The sequence below is a fragment of the Pelophylax lessonae genome (assembly GCF_965119305.1).
Source record: "Pelophylax lessonae genome assembly, chromosome: 3".
NCBI lineage: Eukaryota > Metazoa > Chordata > Amphibia > Anura > Ranidae > Pelophylax > Pelophylax lessonae.
The window spans coordinates 607,554,409-607,575,337 of NC_138770.1; the positions used below are offsets into that span (position 1 = coordinate 607,554,409).

Sequence of the window (20,929 nt, forward strand, 5' to 3'; positions counted from 1 at the left end):
TTTTTTAAGCATAATCAAATCCTGCAATTTCCCCAGGAATCTGTTTGTGATGTAACGGTGTCTAGGTTGGTACTGTTTAAAAAAGATTTGACCTGGTGGAAAAATATATACAAAAGCCTTGTTATTGCAATAGAGGTTCCTGCATACATTTATTGACATACAGCAATTTTCCCCAAAGAATTGTAGGGCTCTCAGGATTAAGCTGCATATGTCTATCTGTATTTTGCCCTGCTATAATCTTATAGTTAGTTTACTGATGATGAGTGTACATATATGTAAAGGTGTTATTAAAAATTCAGTTTCCTTACAAACTATTTTTTAATTATCTTAGGCAGTTGCCAATGAATCTGGACTTAATTTTATCTCGGTGAAGGGCCCCGAGCTGCTGAATATGGTGAGTTTTTTAAAAGGAAGTTTAATATTTGTCTACCACATCCTATATAGACTATTGATGCTAAAACTGAAACAACCTAAACCCTAACTACAGGTAAATTTGAAGGCACATTCACACAGAAACACTGTCCTCTTACTCTGCATTGGTAAGGTGACAGTGTCTCTTTGAAGAGCACTACCCTTCCCCCTGTACTCACTTTACCTACAGCCCCTTGCTCCTCTGTAGCCAGCCGGAATACCTGGCACTAGCGGGTATAAGGGAAGTATGCGGTCTACTAGCCTGTTGATGGTTGCCTAGGCTTAGAAACCAATTGCTGCACTGTCTAGTCATTGCTTCCCTGAGTTGCTGACACAGACAATTTCTTAGTGTCCACTGTGTAAGAGCAAGAAAAAGGGAGCACAGGTAAGGGATGTGTAAGGCGGTCAGGGATGTCCTTTGCAGAGACACTATTACTTTGCCCTACATGGGTAAGGTGACGGTGTCTTTTTAATCCAGGACACTTCATGACTTAAGTGTAGTACATGATATATCAAACCTTCTAACAAACCTGACCGAGATTCTAACTCCTGACCAATCTATCAAAACTAAAAAAAAAAGGGGGGGGGGGTTTGGCTTTTGACACACTTTAAAAACACAGAAAAGCTAAAGTACTTGAAATTTATATTACATTAGCACTATCCCAAAACATCTGCTTCATCATTAAATTAGGCAAATAAACTGAAATAATTCACAGTACTGTGATATTACCAATCTGCTTACCAGACTGCCATGACCCTCAATAAAAAGCAGTCAGAAAGCGCCTTTTGATTGCCACACTTCAGGTCATCCCTCTTGCCTCAGGCTCTAAAGCAGACTTTTCTCGAGATAGCTAGAGGTGCAATCATCTCTATCTATCTCAGGAAAATCTCCTTAGAGCCTGAGGCCAGAGGGGTGAAGTGTGGTAACCAAAAGGCGCTTTCTGACCGCTCTTTATTGAGGTTCATGGCAGTCTGGTAAGCAGATTTGTATCACCACAGTGTGAACCTTTCCAGGCACTGGAGGTGGTGTTGGGATCTTTCCTTTGTCGCTTTGATACTTTTTTTATCGTTGTTTCAGCTCAGCATTGTGTTTATATATTTAGTGATTTGTTATCTACAAATTTTATGCTCGTTGCTTCTTTAGAAACCTAAGTGTCTGAACGTGGATGATATTATGTTTTTTGAAAATGAAATAATTGTGCTTGGTGCAGTAACAGTCTGCAACCAGGTAAAATGTACCTTTCAAGTCACCAGCAGAGGCCTAAAAAAAAAAAGCGTGCAAAAAACAAAATTAGCTGCACACTGACTGTTGCAGCTTAGTAGTAGTAAATGTGTTATTGTTCCAGGCACATGCACAAGGTTTTTGTAGATCTCTACATTTAAGCCTGACCTGGGATGAAAGGCATCTGGGGTAGACGTTCCAGGAGAGGCTTTGATTCACATGATGTCTGGATGCTGGAACGCTTGGTGTGCAGCCAAATGTTCCCCTGTAAACTTATTTGTGGGAGCCTGAACCAACTCTAATCTGTCACCCGACAGCCAGGAGCAGAAGCCTATGTTATGAGTGGTGTCTAGCCAGTCACTAGCTGCCTAAAATATGTATATTTGGTGTTGGTGGAGTTGTATGCAGTATTTATTCCCCATTTCCTTCTGAAATAAGCCAGCCAGTGTTTATGCTTTCAATCTGCTTGTTTTCATTTCAGTACGTTGGTGAAAGCGAGCGAGCTGTTCGGCAGGTTTTCCAAAGGGCTTCAAACTCCTCCCCCTGCGTTATATTTTTTGATGAAATTGACGCCTTGTGTCCACGAAGGTCGGGCCATGAGGTAAGTTTTTATTTGTAGCACAAATATACTGTTCTTCATAAAGCTGCAAGATATGATCTACAGTGGTTTTCTGCAGTAATTTTGCCATATAATGTGATCTGATCCTCATCTAAGTCACAACAATAGACAAACACAATGTGGCACCTACTGGGAGATAATTTCCTATTGACATAGGTATACCCCCAGAACTAAATCTCCCAGGATCCCTTTCCCTACATAATGAGTGTGGGCAGCAGCATTGTTTTGCTAGAAAAGAAATCAATGAATGTAGAAGGAAAGAAAACCTCTATGGGCATACAGTACATTGTGTTCTGTGGTCCAGCAGGCTTCTTGGGATTTCCATGAAAGGCATGGTGTTGTAAGTTCAAACAGGAATTTAGGCGCTCACTGGATTTCTTGCAGATTAACGGGTATTTTGCTGTACTTGCACTGTTTTAAATTGATAAACCATGGGGGAGATGTATTGGAGCGATGTACTTAATATATTTTTATTTTATGCAGACATTTTTTTTTTTTTTTTTTTAAATCAGGAAAATGTTTATTGTAATAAACAGGCATCTTAACAGTCCAATATAACAGACAATACAATAAAGGATGCAGTAACTTACAAATCCAAGAACATTGATCACAGACACATTGTCAAATACTGGTGTTCGTATCCACGTACACCTAGCAAAAATTGTAGGCACATCTCCACCCTGACACCACCCCTCCTTGAGCTTATCAAAGTCGCAAATATCTATCCAAATAAAGCAAATATCAGAATCCTATGGTCTATTCGGACAGCAGAATAATCTCTGGTATACCAGTTCCTGTGGGCTGAGACCCGGGGAGTCCAAACATAGTGAGTAAAAAGGTTGTGAAGGCGCCCAGCCCTAATTAAAAGATGTTAAAACCTGCTGCCCTTTTAATTGTTAACTAACAATAAATAGGTAATGGGTATATGGTAAAAAGGCGCTGGTAATCTTTAAAGTGCTGTGTATAAATACTTATAAAAATAACTTAAAATATTTATCACAAAGTATAAAAGCTTCAATAGTGCAATATAACTTAAATAATTAATAAAGTGCAAGTGTTATCAAACTTCCGTGCAAAAAAAATTTTTTGAACCAGTGCTTACTTGTGCATCCACAAAGGATCAGTAACACCGCAAAACTGGTGCATGTATTGAATCAATGTTCAATCAATAACTATAGTGCTCACAAATTTAAAGTGTTAAAGTGATAAAAAGTGCTTTATAAATAATTATATTCTAGTCCAAGTCAATTCATGCAAAAAGATTATCAATTCAATCGCTTGGATCTTTGGTGCTTCAGGTGAAGGGGAGTGTCACTCGTCGCCTCTTACCAGATAGGGGCAGGTCGCAAGGACCCCCAACGCCTGTGATCCCTTTATTTAGGTGGATCAAACCTTTAATCGGCTCCTTTCTCCAGAGTATCCTGCTGCTCCTTACTCCTATTCGTGCGTTACTCGTACATATGGAGATACGGTCCGCATGTATAAAGATTTTGTTGTGCCCTCCTGGCACTGGGCAATTTGTATAGATTGCTTGCGGGTATCAGGAAAAGAGTCCTCCAAGGATCTGCAGTATCCCCTTTGTGTCTCCTATTTCCCTGCTCTCATACGGCGGTCGGCTTGCGTTTCAGCCTGTGTATCAAAAAGCCCTTACTTCCTGCTTCCGGGTATTAGCAGTGTCCACAATGCATTTCGCTTGTCTATGCATCATCAGGCGGTGATGACTGATGACGCATAGACAAGCGAAATGCATTGTGGTCACTGCTAATACCCGGAAGCAGGAAGTAAGGGCTTTTTGATACACAGGCTGAAACGCAAGCCGACCGCCGTATGCGAGCAGGGAAATAGGAGACACAAAGGGGATACTGCAGATCCTTGGAGGACTCTTTTCCTGATACCCGCAAGCAATCTATACAAATTGCCCAGTGCCAGGAGGGCACAACAAAATCTTTATACATGCGGACCGTATCTCCATATGTACGAGTAACGCACGAATAGGAGTAAGGAGAAGGATACTCTGGAGAAAGGAGCCGATTAAAGGTTTAATCCACCTAAATAAAGGGATCACAGGCGTTAGGGGCAGGTCGCAAGGACCCCCATCTGGTAAGAGGCAACGAGTGACACTCCCCTTCACCTGAAGCACCAAAGATCCAAGCGATTGAATTGATAATCTTTTTGCATGAATTGACTTGGACTAGAATATAATTATTTATAAAGCACTTTTTATCACTTTTAACACTTTAAATTTGTGAGCACTATAGTTATTGATTGAACATTGATTCAATACATGCACCAGTTTTGCGGTGTTACTGATCCTTTGTGGATGCACAAGTAAGCACTGGTTCAAAAAAATTTTTTTGCACGGAAGTTTGATAACACTTGCACTTTATTAATTATTTAAGCTATAGTGCACTATTGAAGCTTTTATACTTTGTGATAAAGATTTTAAGTTATTTTTATAAGTATTTATACACAGCACTTTAAAGATTACCAGCGCCTTTTTACCATATACCCATTAGTCCAAACATAGTCCCCACAACTTTTCAAACTTGGCGGTGCTACCAGACGTTTACAAATATGGTTTTCCAGAAGCAAAGCCTGGACACCTAGGACTTGTGTGTAGGGGGATCTGGGGACTACCACATCAAAGTAACCTACAGGGCATGAAATAGGGCCCTTCCTACTGCTATCCTAGGATGTTCATCCTCCATGATAACCTCTAGAACAGCGTTTCAACTCCGGTCCTCAGGGCACACTAACAGGCCAGGTTTGCAAGAAAACTGAAATACATCACAGGTGATATAATTTGCTGCTCAGTGATTGCAATATTCTATTCTGCATCTCCCCAAGGTAATACTTTAAATCTGACCTGGTAGTGTGCCCTGAGGATCGGAGTTGAGAAACACTGCTCTAGAACATTGAGGAGACAGCGTTTAGGGTTTAATAGGATTTTTACCCTAAATTCCATATTTAATGTGCCTATAACCTGCCTCCAATATAGATGTAGTTTAGGGCAACGCCATAGTAGATGGATTAAATCATTGTGGTCCCTTTTACATCTATGGCAACTAGGATATGGCACAGAACCAATCTTGTAAAGCCTTAAGGAAGTGTATTGAGATCGTAGGAGAATATATAGTTGAGAGAGCTTCTGTACCACATTTAAAGAGCAGGTTACCACACCCTGATGTGCCTCCTCCCATTGGTCCCCCATCCTTGGTCCCAGGTCTCTCTACCAGAGTGACGCTGACTTGCTAGGATAGCCCTTGTGGAATTCAGACAGTAACATACTATAGCATTGTGAAATAAAACCTTTAGAGCTTTCAGCCATTTGAGTCAGATTAAATATAGGGGTGGGAGATAGATCCCATTCCCGCATGTCCCCTTGTGCCCTGACTGCATGCCACAATTGCAAATAGTAAAAATATATATGTGCAGGTAACGAGTATGTGGCCTGCAGAGAGGCAAAAGGTAGCAGAACTCCATCCCTAAAGATCTGGGACAAGAATATCTATCCCATACATCTTCCACCGAGCACCAATGACTAACTTGGCAAGGTTTTAGATAATTATCATTGTGCCATATTGGACTATACTTCGTATATCTGGTGACATTTTGTAAGTGTTTGGCTTTGTTCCATATTTTTTGAATGAGGTTTTACATCAGTAGGAGCTTATTAGGTTTAGCAAAGCCAAGGGCCTCAAGACCCTCTGAGACTGAGTCTCTCTGGATAAGGGCAAGCATAACCTGGGTCGTGGACAGGATGCGGCCTTCAGCAACTTGTGTAGGAACAAACCTGGGGCCTATAAGCTGCTGCTATTGCACTGCTATATAATAGAGCTAGGGGTTAGGAAGGGCAAGGCCCCCCTCCCTTGGGCAGTTGTAATTGCTCCAGTTTGATTCTCGGTGTGCACTTTCCCTATAACGGAGTTCTACAAATTGAATTCACTATTCTAAACGTTTTTAAAGGAAAAATAGTAGGGGAGTTGTGTAGTGGGTAGAGCAGCTGGGGCATCCGTATCATTTTGATAAGGTTGGTTTTACCAGCAACTGAAAATGTCAATTCCATATTTTTATTTTATCTTTGAATTTGTTCATTAGGGGGGAAATATTCAGTGAGCCATACTGTAAAGGAAAAGAAGTCACACAAATCCCTAAGTACTTGATTTTGGGACTTGGGTATGGGACAAGTGGGATCAATTGGTTGTGTGGAATCTCCATCCAGTAGGAGCAGTGCTGATTTGGTCCAGTTAATGGTTAGTCAGGAGTGTTGGCCAAATTTAAGGACTCATGACATGACTGCTTGCAGTGACAGGGTCGTATCCCCTAGCATTAGTAAAATGTCAGCATACAGCATTGTTTTTTGTGTGAATTTCGCCGTAGCAAAACCCCTTGATTAGAGGGTTTACTCGTATAAGGATAGCTAACTGTTCAGCGGCAAGAGCAGTGGAGATAAGGGGCAGCCCTGCCTAGTACCTCTGCCCAAAGCAAATGAAGGTGAGACCCTGTCCAGTACTCTTATGGATGCAGTTGGTGCACTGTAAAGAAGGAGTACCCAGGTTATGAACTGTGTACCAAAGCCAAATTTGGTCAGGACCAGCCGGAGGTCCCATTCAACACTATCAAATGCTCAAACCTTCTGGCACAATGTCATTTGGAGTGATGAGACCAAAATTGAGCTTTCGACCACCACCATAAGCGCTACATTTGGAGAGGAGTCAACAAGGCCCATGATATAAGGTCCTACTGTGAAACACTGAGGTGAATAGCTGATGTTTTAGGGATGTGTGAGCTACGAAGGGACAGGGAATTTGGTCAGAATTGATGGCAAGATGAATGCAGTATGGTATCAAAAAATATTGGAGGAAAATTTGCATTCATCAGCCTGGAAGCTGCGCATGGGATGTACTTGTACATTCCAACATGACAATGATCCTAAACACAAGGCCCCAAGTCGACCGGTCATTGGCTACAGCAGAATAAATTGAAGGTTCTGGAGTGGCCATCTCAGTCTCCTGACCTCCATATCATTGAGCCACTCTGGGGAGATCTCAAACGTTCAGTTCATGCAAGACAGCCCAAGAATTTACAGGAACTGTACCATCTGAGAAGATAAAGAGCCTCATCCACAAATACCACAAAAGACTTCAAGCAGTTATTAGTGTTAAAGGGGGCAATACACGGTATTAAGAACTGGTTATGTAAACTTTTGATCAGGGTCTTTTGGGTAGTTTCTGTTGTCATTATGATTTAAAGAGAGTAAACACAGTTGATTAATAATAAATGGCTTCAGCCAAACACTAACCATGAGTGAAAGAAAAGTTTTTGTGTTATCATTCATATTCTCTGAAAAATGGCCAAGAAATCATAAATTCTGCCAGGGTGTGTAAACTTATGAGCACAATTGTATATGTGTGTGTGTGTGTGTGTGTGTGTGTGTGTAATATGTATATATATATATATATATATATATATATATATATAATGTATGTGTGTGTGTGTGTAATATATCACACATACACACATTACATTTTTTTTTTGTACACAAAGTGGGTATACATTGTCTGTTTGAGGCCACACCCTTTGCATTGTAGTATCCATTTACATACAGCTGGGAGGTTAGAACTGCAAACACCATCTTAGGAAAATGTCTTTTCTATGAGCAGGAAGTTTAAACAGACCTTGCTTTTTTTTTTTTTTGTAATCGGCATAATGGCATACAATGCAGGCTATAGTATACTGATTAAAGGATAGGAAACAAAAGTTAATTGAAGCTGAAGCATGTAACTTAGGCTAATGTTTGCAGCAGTGTGCTGCAAAGATTTGTATTTGACTTAGAACTTTTTGTTCTGTTTCTTTACCTATCTTGGTGGATAGAATGTCAAGTAATTTATGTCATTTTTTAAAGAATTTTTTTTACAAGGTTCGGCAGTATGATAGATTATATGACAGATTATAAAAAATGTAATGTACACAAGCCATGGTACAAATCCCCTATGCAGGAAATGGATGTTTTTTTCCCCCTAAAAAAGCTCTTAAGTCTAAGCCTTTCTATACCCAAAACCATTTATTTTTATTGCAGATTACCAGTCCCTAGATGTGGCATTTCGTTTTTCTATTGAAGCGGAACTAAAGTCTGCAATGCTTAAAGCGGAGCTCCAGTCGTTGTGTGTGTTAAGAGTCAGCAGCTACAAAAAATGTAGCTGCTGATTTTTAATAAACGCACACGCCCCTGTCCCAGGATGATGTGCTCACACGAGCAGTCACTTCTCTCGGTTTTCTTTTATCGCCATCTCAACTGTGGGCACCTGGCTGTGAGAGCTTGCGGCTTCACAGCCGGGTGCCCACTGCGCATGTGCGTGCCATGCTACATGTTGTAAATGATCCCGCAGTCTTCTGGATCCTGTGAAGTGTCCCAAATGACTGCTGGGGGGGAGGGAGAGGGAGAAGTATTGTATATCAACCAAGGGTTATTGTCCCGTGAAATAATTACATAAAGGATCTCCCAATGATTGTAATGTGATCCTGTCTCCTACTGATATTGATACTTCAGTGCAAAATGATGGCTATGTTACAGCTTTATCAGCATTTTTATTGTGTTTGCACAGTAGTTGACATGATTAAAAGATAAATCCACTTTCAAAGAAAGTGCACTTAGCCCCCTTTCACACGAGCGATCCGATCAGATCCACCTGTCACTTTTTTAGGCCGATCTGATTGGATCCCCCATGCATCCCTATGGGGCAGCGGATGTCAGCGGAGACGTGTCCACTGACACCCGCTGCCATCCGCATCCGATCCTGTCCGTGAAATCCGGACGGATGGAAACCCTATTTTCCATCCGTCCAGGGGATCGGATGAGAGCGGACAGGCGGTCCGCTCTCATCCGATTCCCCTATAGAGATGCATGGGGCTCTGACATCTCCCTCTTTACACACAGAGCGGAGAGGGAGATGTCACCTTCCTGCTCAGTGGGGATCTGTGTTTATGATCCCCTACTGAGCAGCACGGATCTGCCTACGGAGGCGGACCGTGTGAAAGACCCCTTATTCTTTTCTTTTTTTTCTTTATCTCCAGATGTTTACTTTATCCTGCGGCCCTTGGCCTTTCTGCACTGGTCGCAACTGGGTGGTAGAACCCTTTAAGACTTCTATGAGGCTATGTCACTTGGGTGACAGTTCCATAGAAGCGTTAGGATTCAATGTACAGACACGTCCGTTGCAAAGAACAAAATACAATTTTATAGAAGAATGTAAGCATTGTGAAAGACTGCAGGTCTGCAGAATTAAGCATACGTATGCAGAAGATTTGATTACTTTTGGGTCGGGGGAGGACAAAAGGTAATTTACTTTGAAAGTGCCAAAATAGATATTCCTAAAAATGTGTAATTCCAATTTTTTGCCAGACGGCATGCTTGCTGTGCCTCAGAGTATCTGTGGTACATGCTGAAAGTCTCCCTATTTACCCCATCAGACTGTCGATAGGCCAAGAATGTTCAGGTGCAGTAGTGTAATTGTGTGAATTTTCTTTTCTAGGATGGGTGAGAGACTTTTATGGCTGTTGGTTATTATAGAAAAGATTTGTGCCAGCAACTACACATTGCAGTATTCGGATTCGAGAATGTTTGCACGTTTGATGCTGCATAATGGGGCTGCGTTGCTGTTATTCTAAGTGTCATCTGTCTGGACAGATTTAAATGTATTTTTCTCTTTTTCTTTTTCCTCTTCTCTTGTAGTCGGGAGCCAGTGTGAGAGTTGTTAATCAGTTGCTCACCGAGATGGATGGATTGGAAAGTAGACGTCAGGTTTTTATCATGGCTGCCACTAACCGTCCAGGTGAGCTGCAAGCGCCGATAATGAAGAGAAATCGGCTCAATCTTCCAACACATTACACTTCCAGAAACAGAGGCAGTTGGGTTGAACTGGTATTCAGTTACTGTGCCTGTATGAAAAAAAAAACTCTAGGCTGTGACTGTTAAAAAATTAAGGCTTATGCCTCGTTCATGAGGGCTGTGTTTACCCACATGGGGGTGCACAGGTGTTCCGTGCATCCCCGTTCAGGCAGTCTTGTCCAAATAAATTGGGATGCAGCAGCTGCAGGGCAGCTGCTCCCAGTTTGACAGTTGTGCGAGTGCAGGGATCTTTGGCCTTGTCCCCCAAAATGGTTTTATCTGGACAGAAAGTAGCCTCTGCAGACATCCTCTGGTAACTTTGGATCAGCGCAGCATCTTATTTCTGTCCCTGCCCAGGGGCCATTTCAGTGCAGCAAACATGCAGGCACAATGCAGTTGGCCTCAATGCAGTTTGTCTTTCCAGCAGTGCACAGCATGCCACACACTGAACATGCAAGGTAAGCTCTGCTGGGTCAATGCAGAAGGATAAGGTTAGTGGTGTAGGCTGTTGGTACTAATCCTCACAGAGAGAACAATCGTGATCAAGGCCTGATTGTTTTTTTTGGGGGTTTTTTTGTTTTGTTTTCTTAATTCAGCCAGTAGACTGATGGACAGTTAAATCCATCCACACAAACAATCATCCCTCCCCATCAGACATTGTACTATGACAGCGATACCCGCCACTGATCGATGGAAAATTCTCCCAACATGTCCTTGTAACAGCCACACTCTGATTAATATTCAGCCAGTCCCAGTTTTATTTTTAGTCTTACCTTTTGGCCTGTATCGTTATGTTCTCCGCTCCTGAAAGTCATAGTCTAGGAATTTGTTATATCTGAATTTGAATTTTTACCAGGGAGAGGCAGAGACACGTCTGTACTGGTGCCTTACTGCAACAGATGAATTACCGTAATTATTTGATGGAATGTGGTTATATGTTTTGTCTTGTACGATCGTGATTATATAATAAAATATACAGGTCAGAGCAGGCAATTGAAGAAATTGCCACAAAACAATGTTCAAGGTCAATTAATATAATTCATAAGCATACAGTATGTGTAAAGGTTCTGATGTCTGTATAGCAGCGGACACATTTGGCATCCTGTTTCATATGGATCTAGGACAGCTCATTGTTCTAGGTTAGGCTTTCTCAACCTTTTTAACATAAAGTAACCCTTGAAAAAACTTTCTAGTCTCAAGGAACACCTGCTAACACCTACTTTTATCCACAGCTTGTGTTTTTTTTTTAATGTGATGGTTATTGGGAAAAATGATCCTTACATTTGTTATTAGCAGGAAGAATCGCCCCTTACAAATAGCAAAAAAGACCATTGGTTTCAGTGGTTATGTATTTGAGAGGTAGAAATTGCTCAAGAAGCCCCTAGAAACCTCTGAAGAAACCTTAAGGGTTCTTTGGAACCCTGGTTAAGAGAGGCTGCTCTAGGGTATTAAGTCTTCAAAGAAGAATTCCAGGCATAGTATATCTCTAGTTACATTGGTCCAGCTTGGACCAATGTATAATACCATACCTGCCTGAAATCTGGAAATCGCTGAGGTAGACACTACTGCCTTAATATACTCCACTTGCTTCCGGATCCCATGCTGAGCAGCAGGCTTGAAGCAGTATGAATACAGAAGTTTGGCTGCTTGCCTTTGGGTGCCATTCAGGGAATTTTTTGCATTCTCTGAATGAATGCAACGCATTCAGATTGGACAAGGTGGAGAGCGTGATGTCACTGTCCTGCCTTCACCTCGTTTTATCAGAGAATGCAAAACATGGGCCTCTTCCCCACAACCCTGGCTGGGGGCTGTGGGGGTCTGCAGTCAGGGTGCTTATTGGAATCTGGAAGATTCCCCCAAATCCCGCCCCCTGGGGGGTGGAGTGGGATCTGAGAGACACCTTGTTAAAGGGGGGACTTCCAGATTCTGGTAAGCCCCCCGCCTTCAGTCTCCTACAACCACCGGCCAGGATTGTGGGGAAGAGGTCCTTGTCAACATGGGCACAAAGTGCTTTATGTTAAAGCTTTTTTGTCAAGAAGGCATTTAGAGGGGCTGAACAAATGCCCATTGTGCATGAAGCCTAAGATACTGGGGAGTCAACAAAGAAGTCCTAGTGGTCTGGAGATGATCAAAAGGCAGCCCAGGAACAAATAGGGCAAATGTTCATCACAGAAGAAAAGGGAATGACCCAACCGCTCAAGACCCTCTGTATTCTTTATTTAGATGTCAGCAAGGCTAAGGAAGCAATGCCTATGTAATCTTGAGGTCTATGGACCAAAGTAGTGCAAGGACTACTTTGAAGTCCCTGTGACTTGAAGTCGCACAGATATTGGAAACCATTGGGTATGACTTGTCATGCGACTTTGCAGTCCCAATTAGCAGGACAAATCGCACAAAGTGTGAAAGGGACCTAAACTGAACCCTGTGCAGTATCATATCATTGTAGATGTCTCTTTAACTATAGGACCGGCTGGCCACATCATGACCTGTGGGTGGCCATATTCTGTGACCATGCTGTCACACGCAGGCCCAGAGGTGCTGGAACAATAACCGGTGTAAACACCACCAGGCTGTGGGCTGGCTAAAGCAGCTGGAGGAAGAGTTTTCTCATCATCTGAGATCTGTAATGATAATGCAAGTTTTGATTGATTGTGAGAAGAGATGTGGAAAGTTATAGTTTTTCCTAAAGCAACTCCGCCGCAGTGTAAAAAAAGAGGACTAACATCCGTCCCACCACCCGTGGCTTTCCTCTTTCAGAGCTATGTTGGGCAAAGAATACTAATAATATTTGACACACTTCTGGCAGTGTCTGATGCCTGATTCCCTGCTGCACATTGTCGTAGCACCCTCCAGACGCTGTGTCGCTAATTTGTATCTGTAGTGGCATAGTGAAACCACAGCAGCCATCTGACATTTCCAGAAGTACAGTGCCTTGCGAAATTATTCAGCCCCCTTGAACTTTGCGACCTTTTGCCACATTTCAGGCTTTAAACATAAAGATATAAAACTGTAATTTTTGCCACAGACAATCTGACACTGACACTTTGTGGAAACCGGTGACAGTAATCAGTGTTAAAAATATGCACTGTTGCTGTACTAATGACACTGGCTGGGAAGGGGTTAAACATCTAGGGCGATCAGAGGGTTAAATGTTTGCCTAACCAGAGTTTTTTGTGTTTTATGTGGTGCTTTCACTAAGGGATGTGCTGGTTTTTAATCCCTGCTTTGAGGGGAAACAAAATCCAGCATATCCCCACTGACGAGAGAGCTCTGCATTATTTACATAGGCAGAGCTCTGTTCTGTTCTCCTGGGTAATCAGCAGGACATCCATTGGCCAGCGCCTGCTGATCGGCTTTTGCTGTGACTAATCACAGCACAAGCAGCGCACTCACCCCCTACCCATAAAAGAAGAATCACGTGTGTGTGTGTGTTCTTATGAAGCCCAAAACATGAATAGGTTAATTGACGTCTAACACTTGACAGTGTAGAGGATTTTATGAGTGTGAGTGGAATGTTAAGAGTGCAAATTCCATAGATGGCTTTATGTACCCTCTGAAATGCTGCAGAATATTTACACAGTACACAGCACATCCAGGAAATGTACTAATCCTATTACACTTTCATAACCCATAGGGTGTAAGCATTGCTTTGATGAAATGTGAAGTCTGTTTGGAGAATTCTTCACCTCTTGCTACTTTTAGTCCTGTTTGCACAAAGATAGCAGTGTTTGGAGTGCTTTGATTTTTCTGACACTTGCCCAGGCTTCACCTTTCTCACTGACATTCCAGTTATAATGATACCTATACCTGCGCAAGCATATCATGCAGTGAACATGACCCTCTGCATGTCAGGCTGGGTTGCTTTAAAGAGGAGACTAGTTCCTGAGTGATTAGATAAGGCTGAATTCCAGTAGCTGCTGTTTGCTCTGGAAAAGGACATTGTTCGTTTGGTGTTGTCCTGGCTCACGATGACCTGTAAATGCTGTGATACGACTTCAGGCTCCAGTTAATAAAGCTGAACTCCAAGTACAAAAAAATGTAATTTAAATGAATTCCTCAAAAGTCACAGAGGATAAGATTTCACTCTGTGTGCACGAAATGCCTTTGCAAACCTAGGTAATATCTTGTGTGTGTGTGTGTATATATATAATATATACACACAGTATCTCACAAAAGTGAGTACACCCCTCACATTTTGGTAAATATTTCATTATACCTTTTCATGTGACGAACAGTAGTGTAGTGAGTGTACATCTGTCCCCTTAAAACAACTCAAAACACAGCCATTAATGTCTAAACTGCTGGCAACAAAAGGGAGTACACCCCCTAAGTGAAAATGTCCAAAGTGGGCCAAATTAGCCATTTTCCCTCCCCAGTGTCATGTGACTCATTAGTGTTACAAGATCTCAGATGTGAATGGGGAGCAGGTGTGTTAAATTTTGGTGTTATCGCTCTCACTCTCTCATGCTGGTCACTGGAAGTTCAACATGGCACCTCATGGCAAAGAACTCTCTGAGGATCTGAAAAAAAGAATTGTTGCTCTACATAAAGATGGCCTAGGCTATAAAAAACTATAAAAAGATTGCCAAGACCCTGAAACCGAGCTGCAGCACCGTGGCCAAAACCATGCAGCGGTTTAACAGGACAGGTTCCCCTCAGAACAGGCCTCGCCATGGTCAACCAAAGAAGTTGAGTGCACATGCTCAGCATCATATCCAGAGGTTGTCTTTGGGAAATAGACGTAGGAGTGCTGTCAACATTGCTGCAGAGGTTGAAGAGGTGGGGGGTCAGCCTGCCAGTGCGCAGACCGTACGCCGCATACTGCATCAAATTGGTCTGCATGGCTCATGGTCATCCCAGAAGGAAGCCTCTTCTAAAGATGATGCACAAGAAAGCCCACAAATTGTTTCCTGCTGACTAAGGACATGGGTTACTGGAACCATGTCCTGTGGTCTGATGAGACCAAGATAAACTTATTTGGTTCAAATGGTGTCAAGCGTGTGTGGCAGCAACAAGGTGAGGAGTACAAAGACAAGTGTGTCTTGCCTACAGTCAAGCATGGTGGTGGGAGTGTCATGGTCTGGGGCTGCATGAGTGTTGCTGGCACTGGGGAGCTACAGTTCATTGAGGGAACCATGAATGCCAACATGTACTGTGACATACTGAAGCATAGCATGATCCCCTTCAGAGACTGGGCTGCAGGGCAGTATTCCAACATAATGACCCAAAACACACCTCCAGGATGACTACTGCCTTGCTAAAGAAGCTGAGGGTAAAGGTGATGGACTGGCCAAGCATGTCTCCAGACCTAAACCCTATTGAGCATCTGTGGGAAATCCTCAAACGGAAGGTGGAGGAGCGCAAGTTCTCTAACATCCACCAGCTCCGTATTGTCCTCTTGGAGGAGTGGAAGAAGACTCCAGTGGCAACCTGTGAAGCTCTGGTGAACTCCATGCCCATGAGGGTTAAAGCAGTGCTGGAAAATAATAGTGGCCACCCAATATTGGCACTTTGGGCCCAATTTAGACATTTTCACTTAGGGACGTGTTCACTTTTGTTGCGAGCGGTTTAGACATTAATGGCTGTGTGTTTAGTTATTTTGAGGGGACAGCAAATTTACACAGTTATACAAGTTGTACATTCACTACTTTACATTGTTGCAAAGTGTTGTTGCACAGGTTAATAAAACAAAGCAAATTGGAACGTGGGAGATCTAGAAAACTTGCCTGTTAAACTGCCCCCATCCCCCTGCAAATGGAAGTTCCTGAAAGTTGATAAATTTGGAAAAATTTCTGACAACAGAGTCCGCTGACGCTGTGATTGGCCGAAGCCGCAATGATGTCATTCCCGCACATAGGCGGGAGCCACGGTTCACGGCACAGGGTTCGGAAGGAATAGCATGTCACTGGCTGTATGTCATGTAAATATCTCCAAAAGGGTACTCATTTAAGACATATTTTCACTACCTATAGATAGGCTTACCTATAGGTAAATGTCTGCAGAGGGAGTTTACTTCCTCTTTAAGCAAATACTATCTAAATAGGAGGCATGTGTTTTCTTTCATGAATGTTGGTGTGCTTTGTGTATTTGTTCCAGATGTGTGCAGCAATCCAGTGTGAAACGTTTCCTTTGTGTAGGAACTTCCTGTAATCAAGATCAGCAAGTGGTGCTCTCTACTAGTGCTAGTTAACTGGTCTTGTTTCCTCCCCCTGCTGTAGTTTTCTACAGGCGGCCTGTGGAGGGTGGACCAGGGGAGTGCCTTGCCATCCAAAGCCAAGGAGCTGTGTATTGATGCACACGGTGTAGGGAGACCCAACTGTAGTCCCTGCATGCAAGGGTTGCTCCAAAGGACACTGCAAGAGAAAGGAGCTCAAAGGAGTTTTGAGTTATGGTAACTTCAACTATTTGGTTTCTAGGTGTAATTATTTTCATGCTAAAATGTGCTATATGCCTTACTGTGAAATACTTATTGGAAGTGAACAGGGTACTAATTTTATGGCAAAACATCATGCTGCCGGGCTGGACCAGAAGCAACTGTGGCAGTTTTTAGAAGCTGGAAGTGTGATTGTACTGTAGGACTTGTAGTTGTGCAATTAAAGGTCCTCAAAATTGCATTGGCTGCCAAGTCTCACAAATGTTCCCAATCTCATTTCTGCAGATATCATCGACCCAGCTATTCTGCGGCCTGGACGCCTCGACAAAACCCTATATGTCGGACTTCCACCTCCTGCTGACCGGCTGGCTATCCTAAGAACCATCACCAAAGTAATTTAACTCTTAATTTTGACCTTTTTTAAGCATCATTTAACATTCATCTATGGAAGGTTTTACTCCCTTCCTTACCAGACTATTTCTTGCGATACGACACTGCTTTGCTTTAACTGACAGTTACACAGACATGCGACGCTGTGCACACATAAAATTGATGTCCTTTTTTCCCCACAAATAGAGCTTTCTATTTGATCACCTCTGCGATTTTCTTTTGATTTTTTTGCGCTATAAACAAAAAATGACAGACAATTAAAAAAAAAAAAAAATATATATATATATATATATATATATTTTACTTTCTGCTATAAACACATCCAATAAAAAAAATGTAAAAAAAAAACAAATTTCTTCATCAGTTTAGGCCAATTTGTATTCTGCTACCCTTTTTTTGGTAAAAAAAAAAAAAACATCCCGTAAAGTGTGTTTGTTTGGTTTCCGCAAAATTCTAGCGTCTACAAACTAAGGGATAGATTTTTAGCGAAACTGCGACATTGCGGTGGTCAAATCTGACACTAAGTGACCCTTTTTGGGGACCAGTGGCACTAATACAGTGATCAATGCCAAAGAAACATCAGGGCGATCAAAGGGTTAAGTGTTCCTAGGGAGAGCTTTCTAACTGTGTGGGGACTGACTGCAGGAAGAGAGAGATCCGTGTTCCTGATTAATAGGAACACAAGATCTCTCTCTTCCTGTCTGATAGAACGACGGTTGGCCTTGTTTACATAAGCAGACCGCTGTTCTGTCATTCCTTCGAACGATCGCTGGATGGCTCCCACTGTGTCCAATCACAGTGGGAGTGCGGCTCTGGTGGCACGCACGCACGCCCCCTAGAGCCGATGAAAACAGTCAATTACAGGTACATGATTTGGCGCTCAAGGGTCACCCTGCCACAGTAAATGTACACGGGGAGGTCCTTAAGTGGTTAAAGACAAACCTGTGATTTTACTAGCAGTTTTTTTTTTTTTCTTTTCTGCGGCTGCAGCATGTCTAAATCTAGTCATGGAGGGTACAATTCCTCTGTACCAGGTGACCCAAGCTCCCTTTTCTTCTAACAAATGTGGCACTGCTTGCAGCACACATAAACACATAGGGGCTGATTTACTAAAACTGGATAATGCAAAATCTGGTGCAGCTTGTTTAATTAAGCTTTGACAATAAAACCATGAAACTGATTGGTTCTTTGCAGAGCTGCACCAGATTTTACACTCTCTCCAGTTTTAGTAAATCAACCCCATAGAGTTTATGCTGTCCTCAGATGTTTCTCTCGTCCTTGAAGTCTTCTTTGGCCATCTTGACTGAGGTTTTTACATGGTCATACAAGACTTTATGACCAAAACAGAGCCTGACTGATCACAGAGGGCACTCATTCCAGCAGACTCTGTATCTAAATTACTGGTGGCCTTGGTGGCTATCAGCCGCAGAGCCTGTCGGTCTGAGTTTGAGTTGCTCCAGCCCATGACTGATGAGCTTGGCCGTGAGTAGTCACATTCTGCTGCTATTAAGTCCCAAATTAAAGAAGACTGTTTTAGCTCTTTTTTATGCAGTGCACACCACTGGAACTAGAGAAATCAGCCTGTTTATACCAGTGCTGCCTTCTGCCTTGGACTGTTGAAAAATTCTAAGGCAGCAAAGACCTACCCTTTCCCCCTGCTTTTCCAATGACTCCATTATGATACTGGAAGAAGCCTAATAAAATAATTTGCTTTCGTAAGTGCTTATTAGTCTTGTACCTGTTTGGTCAATGTTTTGTTAAAAAATTATCTGATTTCACAGTAATATTGTCCACGTTCCAACCTTACAAAATGCTAACTAAATTGCTAGAGGATGCACCTGCTTTTAAGGGACCCAGCTGATTGTTTGGAAGCCTTTTCCAGAACTCTGTTCTCCTGTCTTCTAAACACTAGATAAGCCTTCCTCTGCATGAAAATACGCTCCAACATGCCAGTGTGGAGGGGCATCTGGTGAGCTTTGTGGACGCCTGGGTAGCTTGCAATTCAGATGCCTGGTTGCAAGAGGTGGTGTCCCAGGGCTACAAACTTGAGTTTCATGTCTTACTCAGTTTATTGCTTAAAACCTTCCTGTCTTTTCACAGAATGGCAGATCTTTACTGGTCTCGCTCAGGACCAAGGTGTCATAGCCCTGGTCCCTGCTGCAGAACAGAGTTTTACTTCAGCCTATACCCTTTTCCAAAACCCAAAGGGGCATTCACCCCATCTTGGACCTCAAAGCCTTTAATGTTTACATTTGGACCCAAAAATTCCAGATTGTTTCAACCAGATCTGTCATTGCCTTTTTTCACCAGGGAAACTTTATGGCTTCTGTGGACATAGAAGATGCTTACTTGTATACCCTTCTTTCCAGCACACAAATGCTTTCTGCGGTTTGCTGTAGGACCCCTACACTACCAATTCTTACCTTGTCATTTGGCCTATTTTCTACACCTTGGGGGTTCAATAAGGTGCTGGCTCCATTGTTGGCCTTGTTGCATTCTCAGTGTATCCCTATCATGGGATACTTGGAGCACCTGCTGTTGAAGGAATAATCTGCTGGGGCATTGTAGGCCTTTTTTCTCTAATTGTTCAAACACCACAGAAGTTCAAGTGGATTCTGTTCCTCTGAAATCCTTACTGTGGCCATATCATTGTTTAGTGCATTTACTGTGTTCCTGGACACCTCTCAGGATGGAGCATTCCTTTCTCTGAAGAAGTTTCAGACTCTCTGGACTTGGGCTCAAGCCTTTAAAACTAGAAGCTGTCTGTTCTCCACTTATGCATGAGAGGGGAGTTCCTTTTTTGCCTAATTTCACAAAAAAAAATTGTAATGCAATGATTTTTCATTGTGGAACAAATCAATACCGTCTCTAGAGGGGCTGATTTGTTTGAAACCAAGGACTAAGCTAGCTACCAGGTGGACGATTCTGCCTTGTCTGATGCCATCGGTGTAAGGTCCTTCAAGTGACTCTGAGCATCAGGCAGCCCCAGTTTTCTGTTTTCACATTAGGCCTGTTTGAAATTGTTTTCTGTGTTGCCCACCCCTCAGTTGGACTGATTTTGGATGTTCTGAAGGTTTAAGACCTCTTGTGTCTCCTAATGGACGATAAAGAAAATAGGATCTTTGTACTTGCTGTAATATCCTTTTCTTAACGTCCATTGATCTTTGTACTTGCTGTAAAATCCTTTTCTTAAAGTCCATTGGAGGGCACAGGTCCTACCCTATTGTGTGTTTATTATGATCATGCTTTCCATACTGCTTTGCTACAAAACTGGGGCATGCTGGCTGTAGGGGGCTGACCTACAGTGTTTTATGTTCTCTAATGTCCATTCCTCTTGTTGGCAGCAGTGTAACCCAAAGACTTAAGACTTGTGTTTCTCTCAAACACCCGTTGCCCGTTTTTTTCCATGCAGGTGGCATGTAAAGCCAGTGATAGAAGTGATTGACTGTACTTTTTTTTTTCTGATGTCTTTACAGAATGGAACTCGGCCACCCCTTGCAACTGATGTTGACCTAGAAGTGATTGCCTTCGATGAGCATTGTGACTGTTTTACGTAAGTTGTCATATAATAGCTGTCAACATGATTTTGATAGAGGCAGATTTAATTTTTGAAGGCCAAATTTCCTTGCACTAGAAATGTAGTCTCTTCACTAAAGATGGGGGAGACAGATCAAATCAATGAGAATGCAGCCTATCTATTCACTATAATCCAATAACATTATTGCAAATGCAGCCTTTCTATTTTCTAGGAATGTGTGACATTACACTATAAACCAATGACATCTCTGCAAATGGAGCCTATCCATTTATTTTCAATCACCAACATCCCTGTTAATGCAACCTTTCTATTCACTACAGAGGATTACTATAACTAAAGCCAGCCATACGTTTATATAATCTTCCTATTCAATTTTCTTTAGATTTACTTTTAACTGTGTAGTGCAAGGGCCTGTCTGATTGCATACAAATTAAGTGTTTAGGTTTGACCTCATATGGCTTTCATAAAGGAAAATTGTACAATGTATG

At 42.3% G+C, this 20,929-nt stretch overlaps 1 protein-coding gene across 1 annotated transcript in view; it reads left to right on the forward strand.

Annotated features, from left to right (window-relative positions):
- Positions 1–20,929, forward strand: part of NVL (nuclear VCP like) — a 118,558-nt gene that overhangs the window by 70,195 nt on the left and 27,434 nt on the right. The window contains exons 16-20 of the mRNA XM_082249272.1: positions 332–394; positions 2,115–2,234; positions 9,985–10,084; positions 16,799–16,905; positions 20,380–20,456. Of these exons, the coding sequence (XP_082105398.1) occupies positions 332–394; positions 2,115–2,234; positions 9,985–10,084; positions 16,799–16,905; positions 20,380–20,456 (467 nt within the window). The remainder of the gene's footprint in view (positions 1–331; positions 395–2,114; positions 2,235–9,984; positions 10,085–16,798; positions 16,906–20,379; positions 20,457–20,929) is intronic.